Source organism: Pteropus vampyrus, unplaced genomic scaffold (genome assembly GCF_000151845.1).
Source record: "Pteropus vampyrus isolate Shadow unplaced genomic scaffold, Pvam_2.0 Scaffold387, whole genome shotgun sequence".
In the NCBI taxonomy this organism is placed as follows: domain Eukaryota; kingdom Metazoa; phylum Chordata; class Mammalia; order Chiroptera; family Pteropodidae; genus Pteropus; species Pteropus vampyrus.
Genome location: NW_011889168.1, coordinates 1,030,839 through 1,046,296, shown reverse-complemented (window position 1 = coordinate 1,046,296; position 15,458 = coordinate 1,030,839). Strand labels below are relative to the sequence as shown.

The 15,458-nt window shown below is 38.0% G+C and overlaps 1 protein-coding gene across 1 annotated transcript in view; it reads left to right on the top strand.

Moving 5' to 3' along the window:
- EFHC2 (EF-hand domain containing 2) overlaps positions 1 to 15,458 on the top strand; it is a 168,477-nt gene that overhangs the window by 136,343 nt on the left and 16,676 nt on the right. Inside the window, exons 13-14 of the mRNA XM_011380026.2 lie at positions 1,583 to 1,675; positions 13,306 to 13,411. Coding sequence (XP_011378328.2) covers positions 1,583 to 1,675; positions 13,306 to 13,411 — 199 coding nt within the window. The remainder of the gene's footprint in view (positions 1 to 1,582; positions 1,676 to 13,305; positions 13,412 to 15,458) is intronic.

Sequence of the window (15,458 nt, the reverse complement as noted above, 5' to 3'; positions counted from 1 at the left end):
CTTAAATCATTTTTGGAGAGTATCTGGGTAAAAATATTTCATAGTAATGGTAAGCTTTGTTTGTTGATGGAATAAGGGAAAGCCCTGTATCTTCAGAAGAATAGGATACCCCTTGGCATTTTCTTTTAATTGGTTTCTAGAAGATTTCAACTTAAACATAGTGAATTAAGATGTTAGAAGGTTTAATTATGAGATGTCTTCTTAAATTATTTTAGTGATGATTGGGATTTATAAATGTGACTTTTATAATATACAGTACAGGGAATTAGCAAGTAAACTTTCCATAGAATTTCTTTAAAATTATTTCTTGAAAGTAATGAAGCTTAGCATAATCTATTTCTAGTACATTTATCATGTTCGTACTGAGCTTTATTAAGTCACCATTATAAACAGCTGGAGCCCATCTTAATGTTTTGGTGTTCATTTTACTCACAGACCTGATAGTGAGGATGGGTGGGGAGTACTCATCTGGAGTTAGATAATCTTAGTTCTAACTCTAGCTTCTAATTTTGTTACTACACAACACTGCTATCTCTCTTCTGCATGACCCTTTCCCTTATCCCCAAACTTGAAGTCTGTACCCAAGTGGCCAGCTTCATACCCTAAATATCTTTGAAGGTCTTATAGTTTATCTTAATAGTGAACATGATTTTTTTCCTAATCCATATATATCCTCATGAGTTTTTATAAAGATGGTATTTTCTCTTGAATCTTTAAGCTTACCTGAGCCTCCCGGAGGATGTGTAACCTAAGCTTTGCTTGATCCTGGCCCTTCCTTCTACCCTGGTGGTAACCCTTCTCCAGGGTGAAAAGTGCAGCCCTCCTTCACTAAAGGAATACCTCTTGGGAATAATGGGGCTGCCTGCTCAGACAGCTCTGAGGTTCTTCTAGATCTTATAAGCTTTAATTCTAGACATAAATATTCTCCCATCATTTTATAACTTCATTGCAAAGAAAGAAGCCCACTTTCTTTCCTGTTGGTTCTAATTTTGCCTGTTGCCTGAAAGAACATTGGCTGAGTTAGAACATTGAGCAAGCATTTCTGTGTCCCCAGCAGGCTGGGAAAAATTGCTATTGGGCTGCTCTGAAGAAACCATCTGACAAAAGTGAGGTGAATGTTAAAGCCCCAGTTGGGACTTCTAGGTTGTAAGGTTCGGGTCCAAGGAAAAGACTAGAAAAATACTCGCAAGTCATATAATACTTGTGTCGGAGGCTCTAGATGCCTGTCAAAATAAGAGATGTTTTCAAATATCAGAACCATTTTTGACTAAGTGGTCAAGAATGCAGATCGATTGCTTAGAGCGACACTCATGGCTGCAGCCTTAATAGGCCATACTATCACCAACCAAGAATCTGAATCTTGATGGAAAAGCCTTTGTAAGAACAGAATCTGGTGACTTCTGAAATGCAAAAGTTGATGAAATACAATGTGACTTTTTCTTTACTGTGAATTCCAATACCAATTTTCATGCTTATTTCCATGTACGCATTTTTGAACACTATGTATTTTCTTTCCTATTTTGCAATTTTTACTTGAGAGACCTCAAATATATAAAAGCTCATTTATTTTGTTTTAATCCAGAAAAAAAGTATTACCCAGCAAAGACATCAAAAGGCTGTGCAAGTCCTCCAGGTTACCTTTGACTGATGATCTTCTAGGATCCTTACTGTCCAAGTAAGTGAAATCTGTACCTTTCATGGGAATTGTCCTGCATATTTTTGTTTGCGGGACTTCCTGGTTTTACATTTACCTTAAATTACCTTTGATTTACCCTTGACTGTTTTCATTATATTATTGATGACACACCTTTATTTAACTGTTACAAAAGAAAAAGTTATGATTTTGGATTTTATGAATTTTTTAGCTTTACAAAAAGTGCTTACTTGAAAGCTTTAAAAATAGGATTCGGTTTAGAGAATTTTTTGCACATAAATTCTCTAATTTGGGAACTGCATAAACCAACCCATGTTATATAACATTCTTAAAGGAACATTTTTCAATCAATCATTACAAAAGAATATAGAGGATATATATATCCCTTAAAATGAAAACCCTTTCTTTTATGACTCTATAACATTTTATCTTTTTAACATTAAGACACAATTGCATAGATACAGATTCCTGGAATAAAATGAAAATATACAACTTCACTGGCTATGAGGACATTAGATGTAAAATTAAGGACAGATTTTCTGAAGCAGTAGTTCCTGATGGCTAAAGGCATGCCGTAGTAGGACCTAGTGTTATTAGTACAGGACTCTATCTTGCTAGAGCACCAGATGTAAAACATAGAGATTATGATGTCGCAAAAGGAAAGCATGGTTTCCTGCTTTCTAAAACATAGCACTTCTCCTGTTGAACCTGACTTTTGACTTCCCGGCACCACCCTCCTAACCACCCAGGCTCTGGTCATGTTTTATGCTTCCTACGGCATTACTCCAGCCCCTCCCCTCACGTACTTATCTTGATAATTATGACATTTTGGGCTGTGTGCTAGCCATTGTTATCTTTACTTTGAATACATTATCTCAGTTACTTTGTGAGAACAACTTGGTAAGGTGAGAACTATTATCTTCCTATTTTGCATAAGGACGCTGAAATTTAGAGAGATGAGGTATTTTGCTGCAAGTCATATAGTCTAGCAGAAGAAGAGCTGCGACTTAACCCCTAATCCTCTCAAATGCACACCCCACCATTTTGAATTATTGTCCAAATAGACAGTAGATTGGAATATCTTGATAGTTCTACGTCCTTTCTATTGCTTGCATCCCCACTCTCTCTTCTCCATTTCCACTATTTTCACTCTTATTCTGACCCACATTTCTTCTTGATTATTTCAGGGCCTCCATGTTCTTTCTTTCACTAGTCTCTAAATTTTAAAATCCATCTTTATATACAAAATTTAAATACCTCTTAAGAGCACAAATGTCGTAGTGTCACTGTTCTATTCACAAACCTTCTGTCCCATCTCCGTGCTCGCTAAAGAAAGACAAAAACTCCTTAGCTTTGAATTACTTCTCTCCCTTCTCCATCGTGGAGCTTAGGGTTGTCAGTTGGAGCAGTATTCTCAATCAGGGGCTAGAATAGGGAGTCTTCACGTGAGACAAAAGGAGAAAGCAAAGGGACATATAAAACTAAATCACATGTGGGAGAACTTAGGATCAAGGTGTCAGGAGGTGAATCAAGAAGAGGGCCAATTCAGTTGCATGTATATGTGCATTGGATTGATGTGAGGGTTACTTTCTAGACTGTGAGCTCTATTTGCTTTTATTTGCAGCATTGTGAGGGATACCTAGGTTATCCTGGTGTAAAGGACCTGAGATAAAGTATGCAGACCTAGGAGTCAGGGTTCTTCAAAGTTACCACATTCCCAAAGCTCTCCTCATTCACAATAGTCTAGCCAAATGGGCCAGTTTACATTTCACATGGATACCTCCTGCATTTCCACTTTTTTTACCTTTTCTCTTACTATTTTTTCAATAGAAAATAGCTTCCAATTTTCTTTATTTGCTGAAAGCTTGCTTTTCCTTTAATACTCATTTCAAGTAGCACCACATTTCAAGAAGCTTTCTTGGATATGCTTGGCTGACAGTGATTATCTCCTCCTAAGGATTCTTACAACACTATGTTTCTCTTTTTGTCCCTCACCTTGTAATCAAGATTTGTGACTTGATGTTTGATCTATTCAGATGCAGAGACCTACTTCTAACCTGTTTTATTTACTGCCTATAAACAAAGAGTATGTTGTTACATCTTGACAATTTTACCCCTACCTTGTCTCTTATATTCTTTGAATCTACTTTTACTAGCTGTTTGATTGTGTACAAGATTTTTTACCTGCCTGAAGCCCAGATTCCTTACCTCTAGAATGAGATAACAATACATGCTTCCTAGTGGTTCTGAGGATGAATTGAGATAACATAAAGTGCCCAGCACAGCAGCTGGTACTAAGGACTGGTTGGGGACTAGGAAAGAAGTTTAAGTCAAGACACACACTCTGACTAAGAAATGAACTGGAAGAAACCTGTGTCCTTCTAAATAGAGGAAGTCTTATTTGTAACAGTTGGACCTGAATGCCTTTCATATATTAAGCTGTCTTTTAGTCAGGAAGCTGAGGATGTTTATTCGATTATCTCTTGATGGCTTTGAGGATGAGTTATCCTAGAAGGTCCAGAATGTGGGAGCCTGGGCTCTGGAGGATCTAGATGTTTCTTATCCAATATTGGGGCCACCAAGTCATCACCCTCTCATTCTCTCAGCAGAGTGTTTTGTCTTTACCTTTACAATTTGAAATTAAAGGCAGAAAGACTATTCCACAACATGCTTCAAAATTGTCCCAGTCTCAGAACACATCTGCCACTTAGACCAGCTTAGCTTCGAAGAAGTCATCCCTCTGAGTCACTAAGTAGACCATGTTCAGTCTAACTTTGCCTCTAATTGTGCAATGACCCTTCTCTACACTCAGGGGAAACTTCAGACTAATCAGATTAGAAAATGTCTCATTCCCATTCTTCTCTCCCTCCAATGTGCCCTGACATGATTTGGGTCACATGCTTGGTGTTTTGCATCATCTTCGCAGATTCCTTTCACAGACTGCCCTAATTCCTAATGGGCCCATCAGCCTGCAGCTTGCATTTATATTCTGCATTCTTATTGTTCCCCACAGACTCCACAGGGCTTTCCAGAGCCTTGACCAGACTCGCTTTCTGCACAGCCCTCCTATGGCACACTAAACCAGAGCCCCTCTGGCGTCTACAGTCTCCCGTGGGAGGCAGGCATGGAGTTTGTTGAGGAGTTTGTTGATTTGGTTTAATGCACACTCTGCCCAGGGGCAGTTTTACCTGCCTTGGGATAGAGCTGGACAGCTGTTGAACAGCCATATAGCCCTGAATTTATATCAGGAGATGAAAAACAATATGGCTAAAGGTTTGAATGCTTCTTTTCACCCAGGGATTGTTACCCATGTGTTTCTCCTGACCCCGTGTTTTCGTACTAAGATTTCTCCTCTACTCCATTTCCATTTCTTGTGATTTAGTAGGCATTTTCCTTATTAGCACAACTCAAGCTGGAATCAGGGTTTCAAAATTTTTCTACATCCTGATACCCCAGACCCCATTACTTTATTCTGTGGTAGCTGGTAGGAGGTCACCTTACTTAGAAATGAAGTCATTTCACTAATGCACAGAGCATCAGATTTAAATGTGCTATGTCGCGATACTATTACGCATTAATAATAGGAGTAACACTCTGTATTGACATAGTGCCAAGGGCCCTAGAATATTTTATAAATCCTTGAGCATATTAAAAGGAACATTTTAGTTAGTGGTAGATATGATTCCTCATTTCATAAATGCAAACATTAAGGTATAAGAAGGCTCTCTTAGTGAAAGAGTGTGCTTTAGGTCAAGATGAGTCTCTAATGGAATTAGAATGACAACTCCCTAAGATACCCTAAATCTTTGTTCCTATCTGAGCTCCTAAGGGTAGGGACTATGTCTCATTCATCTTTGCAGCCTCAGAGACTTGTTTTATGCTAGTATGCTGGGCAGGGGGAGAAAAACATGGGTTTGATTTCCACCAGGCCTGCATCTGAAGTCTGACTGTACTGGTGCCTGCCCATATGATCCTTGTAAATTGATTCAACCCCTCTGAGCTTTCCTTTGGATATTAGTATTTCCACAGTACTAATAAGAGATTCTGGTTCTCAAATCATAAGAGTGTAGAGGGTATTCTGAGGTCATTCCATTCTGTGTTCCTTGTGGGACTGGGGAGTAGAGGCATCCTCCTACCCTAATTGCAGCCTTCTGAATCGAGACTTAGAATAGCTGGAAATTCAAGTGCAACTCATTCCCCAGCAGCTCTGCCCCAAGCTAGTTTTTTATGGCTGGCTTTGGGCTCCATGGAATGCCTTAGAATTGGCCTCCCAAGAGAGCTGGTACCTCATCCAGAAATATCAGTTAAAATGAAAAACGTTTACAGGGCTTTAAAATCATCTCATTATACTCTACCCAGTCTTGCCCTCTGCCCCTCTCCCAGAGGCATGGCTTGGGCTCAAGTGATTTCACCCAACAATACCTGGCAGTGAATCTGAGGGTCAAGGGTTGAGCCATGTGGCAGCTATTGTTGCAGTGCTTGGTGTACTGGGAAGTTTTTAGAGAGAACCCCTCCCCCACACACACACATGCACACACTTTCTGTCTTTTCAAATATAAGGTGATTTGTAGTTTAAGAAATTTTTAAAAATCCAAAATCATGTAGACCAATAGAGAATTGACCTTGTGTATAGTCCATACTCAGCAGCTATAATCCGCCTCACTGAGGCAATTTGTGCTAGGATCACAATTGGAATGTAGAGGTCTGGCTACTTGAGATAACCAGTTACTCACTGGCTACTTGAGATAACCAGTTACTCAATGACATCTTCCCAAGTTCTATGTTTTTATGTCACTATAGTGTAGTGGCCCAGAGCTCCACTTTTTTCCTCAAGTGTCTGGTTTTTAAGAATCTCACCAGGTGTTTCAATTTTACCTCTAGGATGGCTGGGTAATGAACTGAAACCAAATACAACTGAGTCAAAAATATGTCTTCATCGCCCTCCCCACCTTCCAGCCATGGTGATGTAGCTAGCCCATTCCTCAAAGTTAGGAGATGGCCTTTGCAGCAGAGGGAAATGCATGTTGGTCTTCAGCAAAATACAGCTGCTGTTGGGCCTTTTCCCTCCACAGATGGTGGAAATAAAAAATTTCAGTATTATTCTCCATGGCAAGGAGATGGATAGCTTCTGCAGTTTTCAAGCCATTCATCATTTTTGGGAGAGGGAGCAAGAACACCCGTCAAGTGACACATTAGACTCGCTTCTAAGAACTCTCACCAATAAGGCATTGGGAAACATGTTTGGGGGTCATTAGTATCTAGAGAAGAACCAGAGAAATTGCCTTCCCTCTCTCTTCTTCCACAAACACGTCCCTTAGTTTGTGTAGGGAAGGAAGTGGTGGCTTGCCCAAGTATCAGAGGGAAAGAAGAATTTATGGAGGTTTTAGGAAAACACTTTAACACTGTAAGCTGGGACTTTAAAGTACAAAGGCTGACTTCTTTAACAAGCATAGAAACACTTAAAAGCCAGAATTAGTGTTGCTCTTTAGAGTGGTCACCCTGGAAGGCTGTGCACTGATTCTAACAATGTTGTCGCAGAAAATTCTTCAGAATTGCCTTCACAGCCTTTTCAAAAGAATTTTATCCAGAGTGGCAAATCATTGTCTTTTGACCATGGATCAGAGTCTTAGAAAGAGCCAAATGTTGTTTGGAGAGGAGCAAAGTAGAGAATTCAAGTGGAGAATCATGATGCCACAATTTGTGATTAGAAGCACAGCGTGGAGTAAGGTGATAAATTTTCCCTCCAATTCATAATTTGAAAGGATGGATAGGATTTGGTTCAGGGAGGACTCCATGACAGGTGAATGGGGAGATAATACTCAGAGTGTAAGTATAGGCACTGACCTACTTGTTCTCACTCCCCTAACAGTCAAGCCTTTTTCCATCTCTGAACTGCTTCCCTTTGTCTCCCTCTCCTCCAACCTGGGCTATTTTTAGAACTGGTGCTCTCCCTTGTTTCCTAGTCTTCTCCCTCTCACATCCTCATCTAACAGTGGTGTATATTGGATACAGTATATATTATAATAGCAAATGAGGGCATGAAAAATCTCATTATGTCAGTGGTCCAGGGGAGGAAGCTGTGGCAGAATTTTCGAGCAGGGAGGAAGACTGGGAGACTAATTTCTCATCAACACGCTCCCAACTCGTAGCTCTCCTTCCTCTTTCCAAGTCTGACTTGTATGAGTTTACTACCTTGAAAAGCATGTTTCAAGATCTCAAATCTACTTTTTATACTTAAAAATTTTTTATATTAAACTGATAGATGTTCATAGTAAAAAAAAAAATCAAATCATTCTAAAAAGCTTATTCCAACAAAAGTAATTTTCAGCCCACATCCCTCCCCACCTCCCAGACCCATTCATAAGAAGCAGCCACTTTCAGCCCTTCTAGCTGTTTCTTCAAACATTTAAATAGCATGCATCTACCATATTTCTGTATTTCTCGTTTTTAGACACTGCTACTAACTTCCTGCTAGGATGCTTGAGAATTTAGCATAATGTTGATTCCCATTATTGTTCTTTTTGGATGCTCTTAGGATATTCTTTTTATTCCCACTGTTCTGGAAGTTCAGGATGGGGCCTTATGTTGTGCGTGTGCGTGTGCGTGTGTGTGTGTGTGTGTGTGTGTGTGTGTGTATGTCTGTCTATCTGTCTATACGGATTCAATGTGCATAACACTTTATGGACTTTTCCGATCTGTAGGCCTTGTTCTTTGGTTCTGAGAAATTGTCTATTAATTTTTAATAATTTCCTCCCTTCCATTTTCATTTTTCTTTTATGACAACTCCTGTCATTAAGATTTTAGATCTCCTGAATTTGGATCTTTTCTCTCCCCAATTTTCTTTGTCATTATGATATAGTTACTAAGGTATTTCCTTAACTTTATATTCCACACTTTGTACTGTATCTATTGACTACTATCATATTTTTGATTCCAAGGACACAGTTTTAGTCTGAATGTTCCTTTTTTGTAGTCTTCTGTTCTTTTTTCATGAATGTAATATATCCTCTTACCTTACACCTTTCTTTTTTCTACCTGAATTGTCTTTGTTTCTCTGATCCCTTTTTTTTTTCCTGTTGCCATTTTAGCTTCTGGCCTTAATGCTGGAAGCTTTGGGGGATGGATCTTGTTGATTGGTGGGTTTCACTGCATGAGTCACCTACTAGCCCTCGTTTTCATTAGGTAATCCCTAGAAACTAGAATCTGGAGATCTTTCTGGGACCATTCAGAGTATTGAGAGAAGAATCCTATCTTTTCCTGCTGGAGCAAGAGATAAGATGGGATGGGGGAAAAGGAGGAGAATTTAAGCATGGCTACTGGTGTTCTGCAAATAGGAAAGGGGAAGGAAGGGAGCTGAGAGGTCCAAGTTCAATGCCCTCCATTGTGCTTTATCTCCCCAAGACTGAAACTTCTTTAGTTGAATTTCTCTGGAGAACAAGCCTCGCACACCTACAGAGAACAATACAGTGTAGAGGAAGGTACTTGAGCTCCGGCTGCTCTTTTATTCAGGCTTTCAAACAGTCCTTGTTTTCAGTCCCACACCTATCCCTGCCTTGGAGTCTGCAAGGGCACCTGGAGTCTGCAGTAGCTGAGCCTCTCAAGAGTTTTGCGGGCCACACTGGTTAGTCTCTAAGTGCCTCCTGCCTCTACCATAGACATTTAGAATTCAGCTTCCCTTCCTCAGCTCTGCCCTTGGCCTGTTTTCCACCTTGCAAAAGATTTTGATATCTCTTGTCTATTCTTGTCTTATTTCCATTTATCTTTGTCATTGTGGATTATTACCATTTTTATTTATTGTCATTTTGGTGAGATTTTGGTGAAAAAGGGAGATAAATATTTGTGATCAATCTATCATGATTTCCTGTAACTCTATCGACTTCCCAAGAGCAAATAATTCTTCCAAGAAGCATTAGCTAGTTTTATCCCTTTTAATTGAAAGATTTTTTGTTCTTACTTCCTTGCTCCTTTTGGGGTGATTTCCATACCTATGGAGATCCTCTAAGACAGAAATGAAAAGAAAAACTTGGAATATTATACTTCATTAGGTCAACTCTTCCCTGAGCCTGGCTCTGAGACTTTAGAAAGATTAAATCTTTCAAACATTTTTCCTCAGAAAGATTTTATACATCAGTTCTAAGCTGTGTACTCCTTGATTTACAACTTTTAATCTTTCCTGAACATCATTTTATTTGGGAACATCCTTCCCAAATATCCTTTGAAATAGATACATTGAGTCTGACATATCATAAGTTAGGCAAGGAAGAAGGCTGGGGGCCCAGGAGTAACAGGCAAGCATGAATAAATATTGGACTTATTGGTAATATGGTCTGATAATAGGACCTCAAATGGTGACTTCCAGAAATTTTTCTGTAAGTTCCAATGCCATCATCCAGAGAAAATGAAGATTCGGGAATGGGGACTCAGATCAGAGGAACTTTAGGGAAGCCTTTCTGAGGAAGCAACATTTGAGTTGAGACTTTTCAGACAAAGAGACCAGAAGGTGCAAATGCCTTTCATTTCTGGGAACAATCTTGGTATTCTCAGATAACAAGAAGGCTAGTGTACCTGGAACATTGTGAACAGGGAGTTTTCAGATGAGATCAGAGAGGTCAGCAGTGACCAGAATGCATAGGGTCTTATAAGCCTTAATAAGGAGTTCAGCTTGTGTTCTAAGTGGATCAGGAAGCCATTGGAGAGTTGCAAGCAAGGAATTCATTGATGTGATATGTGTTTTAGAAGGATCATTTTGGTGGAGGATTGTCTGCAACAAGATAAGAATAAAAGCAACCAAAATCAAGATACAAAGCTATCACTGTAATGCAAGAGAGATAGTGGCTTTAAATTAGTGAATAGTAGAGGAGTTGGAGAAAAAGAGATTTGTGATAGGCTATGGGGTAGAACCCACAGGACTGATCAGTGAATTGTATGTGAAGGGTGAGATCTGATGTGATCCTGGATCTGTTTGATAGTCTTTTGTCTAGTTCCCAAATTACTGGAATATTATACTTCTGAAACCTCTAGGGTTAAATAAGTGCTTCCTGTAATTGATGTAATAGGGATTTACTGATGATTAATTCATACTGTAGGAACAGATAGAGAAACTTACTTCATTGGTGATCTCGTCCAATCTCCCAGTCTGGTGCTTTAAATACCATCTATATGCCAATGACTCCTGCATTTCTATTTTCAACTTGAACCTTTTCTCTGAACTTCAGGCTCATATACCCAACTGCTCATTGTCCGTCAGAATGTAACATATCCAAAACCAAACTCCAGATCTTTTCTCCCAGTCTGTAGCCCTTGCAGTATTTCCTATCTCAGTTAGGGCAGCTCTGTTTTTCCAGTTGCCCAAGCAAAATTTTTGGAGTTGTCTAGAATTCATTCATTCATTCATTCATTCATTCTCTCTTTTCCCCTCCTTCCCCGCTTCCCTCTCTCTCCAATCTTTCAAGAATCCTACATTCAAAATATATTCAGAATTAACCAGTTTTCACTGCCCTCCATTGCCACCAATATCATCTAAGCTGTCATTATCTTTCATCTGGATTACTGCAAAGGACTGCTAATTGCCTTGCCATTTTGGCCTTGCTCCTACATTCTTTTCTCAGTATATCAGCCGGAGTGATCTTTAGAAAATATAACTTAGATCCTATTACGGCTCTGTACAATGTGCTCATTGGCTCTTAGTTTTCCTCAGTCTGAAAGTCAAAGGCCCTTCATGATCTCATTTTCTGACCTCAGCTCCTACTAAAGAGTATTAGGGAATACTTTTCTTCAAAGACTCCATGCTAAATGAAAGTTTCTTACAAAACGTCTTTAATTGATTGAGTTTTAGTTCTTCTCCCAAAACACACACAAAATAAAGGACATAATGGTCCTGCATTTTGGCTACAAATATTTCCATAAACAAAGCATGTTCTTTCAAGGAGTTCAAATGACAAGTGAGCCAAAATTCAGAGGATAGACAGTGGTAGTGGGAGCATATTGGAGTTGTATCCCAGTATCCTTGGCCAAAGAAAATGTACACAAAAGAATTACTGAATTCCCTTTCCCCTCTTCCAATCACTGTTTACTCTACTTTGTTTAGATTGATGGGTCTATGTCACTTTATCTTGTAACATTTAATTTATTGCTCCTAATTTTTATTAGTTTATAAATATGAGTTATTATTTTCTTAATATTTTGAGAAAAATGAGAAAAGTCTTTTGACCGATTATGAGTATGTTGTTTTTCTACTTTTATCATCTCTGAGTTTTCTTATAATTATCCTCCATTCATCCTCGCAATAGTAACTTGTGTACCTAACTTACTAGTTGGAGGAGTGTGTTGATTTGGAGGTTTCGAGAGAAAGGCAGGAGCCTAAGGCAGGGTGGAACAGTGCCTTAGTGACCACTTTTGTGTCACATGACCAGTATATATTTAACCTTAAAAATAGGCAGAATGTGGTGAAATTCGGAATAAGTGGTATTGAGGTATTACACAAAGTATTTTGTTTGTGTGTAGGTCATTATAGCAATTGTGTTGATATTACTGGGTCTTAACAGCCAAAACTCTATTACGGTTAAGGATGAATTTATGTCAATGTACATAATTAGGAAATAGTAGTCAAATAGATTTATTATTTTTTTTTAATTTAATATATTTATTTAAATCACCTCACTTTTTACATGGGATGCTTCATAGTATTACCAAATGGAAAAATCTGAATCACTTGCTGTTAATGGAAGGTAACTATAAAAATAAATATAATGAACCCAAACTAATGTTATTAAAGTCTACCTAGATTCTGTAACCTGAGACATGTTTTATAGATTTATTATTTTTGACCTGTAGTTTAATGGTACAGGATAATCATTTGTTTATTTTTAATGAAAATAGGCTTAATTTTTTTTCTGATTATAAATTTAAAGACATTCGGATAATACAAGAAAGTCTAGGAAAAAGCAAAAATCTTTATCTCTCTTCACAGAGATAGGTATTGTTCAGTGTATTGTTACTAGATTTTTTTCTATGCCTTTTTATATAAGTATAAACCTAAAGTAAGATCATAACTCTACTTGCTATTTTATAACTTCCTTTCCACTCAACAGTATGTCATGAACATATATTTCTATAACAGCATGTATAGATCTAAAGAACCCCTTTTAATGTCTACATAATAAATGATAAAGATGTCTTTTATTTTTCCTAAAAATATATTAGACAAAGTGAATCTAAGCTTGCCTTAAAGATTTAAAAGGCATGCAATTTAAGAAATATAAGGACATTTTATTTTACTGACATATAGTGTCAACCATATTAGACTTAAAAGACCTTCACATATTGTTAACAAAATATAGCAGTGGTCTTAGTTACTGAATAAACTAATTTGTTTCTGTGGCAACTGCAACAAATATTTATTGAACACCTACTAAGGGCCAGCATTGATCTAGATGCTGGGATACTTTGGTTAATTAGATTTGTGAGATCTCTGCTTGCAAATAGTTTACATTCTGAAGGGTTGGAAACAGATACAAACTAAAAATAAATAAGAAAAATATCATTCATTGAAGTACCCCTAATAGTATGTTTTCATGGTAGCATTTAAACTGACATTTTGGTCCTGAAATTTGCAGATTGAGTCAAATCATATATGACAATTATATTTTCAGGTTTGAAGACAATGAAAAACAAATCAATTATGAGTCATTTTTCTGTGTCCTGAACTGGAGAAAACATCCAATGCCTGAACTGGTAGCAATATCGCCCTTGAAAGAGGTAAAATTAACACTTATTTTAAAAACCAGCTGTGGTACCTCCCTTGTACTTTTAATATCTTTTATCTTAAAGTTATTTTTCCACGTAAAATATTAACCAGTGCTTTTGGAAAGAGTGCTTATGTATTTCTGGGTATTCGTGTTAAAGGCTAATTCACTTTCCATGCTGAGTGAACATCTGTTCTATAAGAGCATGACTTTTCTTATGCAGCTGAATTTTTTTTTAGTCTTAGTCACATCCAATTATATGGAAGATAGGATAATAGGTTACAGTTATAAATAGATATAAACACTATTATCAAGGGATTCTGGTGACATTATCATGAGCCACAAGAGCAAATCTCAAATGGTGAATATGTCAAGACTCTCCAGTGTATCTGTGGCTATGCACACAGTACAGTATGGGGATGCATATTTCACAGTGGAGCCAAATTTGAAATAAAAATTTAGTAGAAAAATGATTGGTTAGGGAAAACAAAGTTCATATGATCAGATGGTGCTCTCAACGTTGTGGAATTGTCTGAATTCTCTAAAATCTCTTTGGACTAATTTCTGTTAAGTAGTGGGTGGGTGGGTGGTGGTGTTTATATTTTAACATGCTCCAGAAATTGATTTTCTTGAGAAAGTCCCTTGATAAAGCAAATGTCATGTGGTTGATACTCCCAGAAAGGAGGCATTTATTCCTCCCCATCACTGCTAACCAGATCATTTTGGCCTGAATTGGTCTAGTGTCTTTGGGGAGTTCCCTCAGGCATGCAGCTATTCTGAAGTGTCAGGCAGCTTTAGAACTTCCAGATGGTTGGGAGAAAGTGGTGGCATTTTGGAGTCAAACAGAGCTGGGGTTGAATTCTGGTTTGGTCACTTATTTAACTCATTTATTTATAAATTTTATTCTTAGACAAATCATGATTAAGTATCCACTCTCAGCATGTTCCATGCTCTGTGCAGGGGTTCAGAGAGAAAGGTCATTATTGCTTCCTTTGAGGGACCATTGCTGTTGAGAATTCAATACACTCATGATTTGGCACATGGCGAGATAGAGCCTACATGAGATGTTATGGAATGAAGAAACTGTTTATAAATTTGATTATGCAGGGGCAGGAAGTCTTCTCAGGGGAGGTGATGCTTGAAGTTTCAATGATGAATAGTAAGAGTGAAGAAGGTAGGAAAGTAGAATGATATGGAAAAGGCATTCCCAACAGAAGCTCTGGGACAGAGGACAGCATGGCACTTGTGCAGAAACAGAAAGAATTGTGAGGCTGGAATGAAAGCACAAAGCAGAGAAGAATGAGGCTGGAGATAACTGCAAGGGTGAGGTTTGAGTATTATGCTGCAGAGTCTGGAGACCATGGACAAATTCCAAGGAAGAAAGTGACATGATCAGGAATACACTTTAAAGGGAGCTTGCTCTGGCTGGATGGTGGGTAGATTGGAGAGGGGATATGGAGACAGCCGCCTCCATTAGGAGGTACCTGACGTCCCATCATCACCATAATAATAGTAAAGACTTAAAGCATTTACTATGTGCCAAGTACTGTCCTAAGATCTCAAAATTTATTAGTTCATTTAATCCTCATAGCAACTCTATGAAGTGAGTACTTTTATCATTCCCATTCTAAAGATGGGGAAGTTAGAGAAACAACAGGATCTGGTAGAATCAGAAGTTTAACTCGGATTTTTTTCATTGCAGAGAATAAAAAAGAAAAAAATATTTTAATGTAATTATTATTGAAATTATTAGGTTTAATTAAAATCCAAGATGCCATCACAAAAACAAAATGATACTGTCATTTAGTAACCTTTTAATTCTTATCCATGTAAATATCTAATTTTTACATGTAAATATCTAATTTTTACATATAAAAAATGATGGATGGAGTTTATATTCCATTTTTTCATTTATTGTTATAGTATACTGTGTTGGATATCATCCATTTGTCCCATTAAGATTTTTCTAAAGCCCCCTCTACCCTGCTCTGAGTCCCAGGCAATTGACCTTTGTGGGCTGCATCTGTGGGGCCCTGAGCCCTCTGTCCTCCAATTGGGTT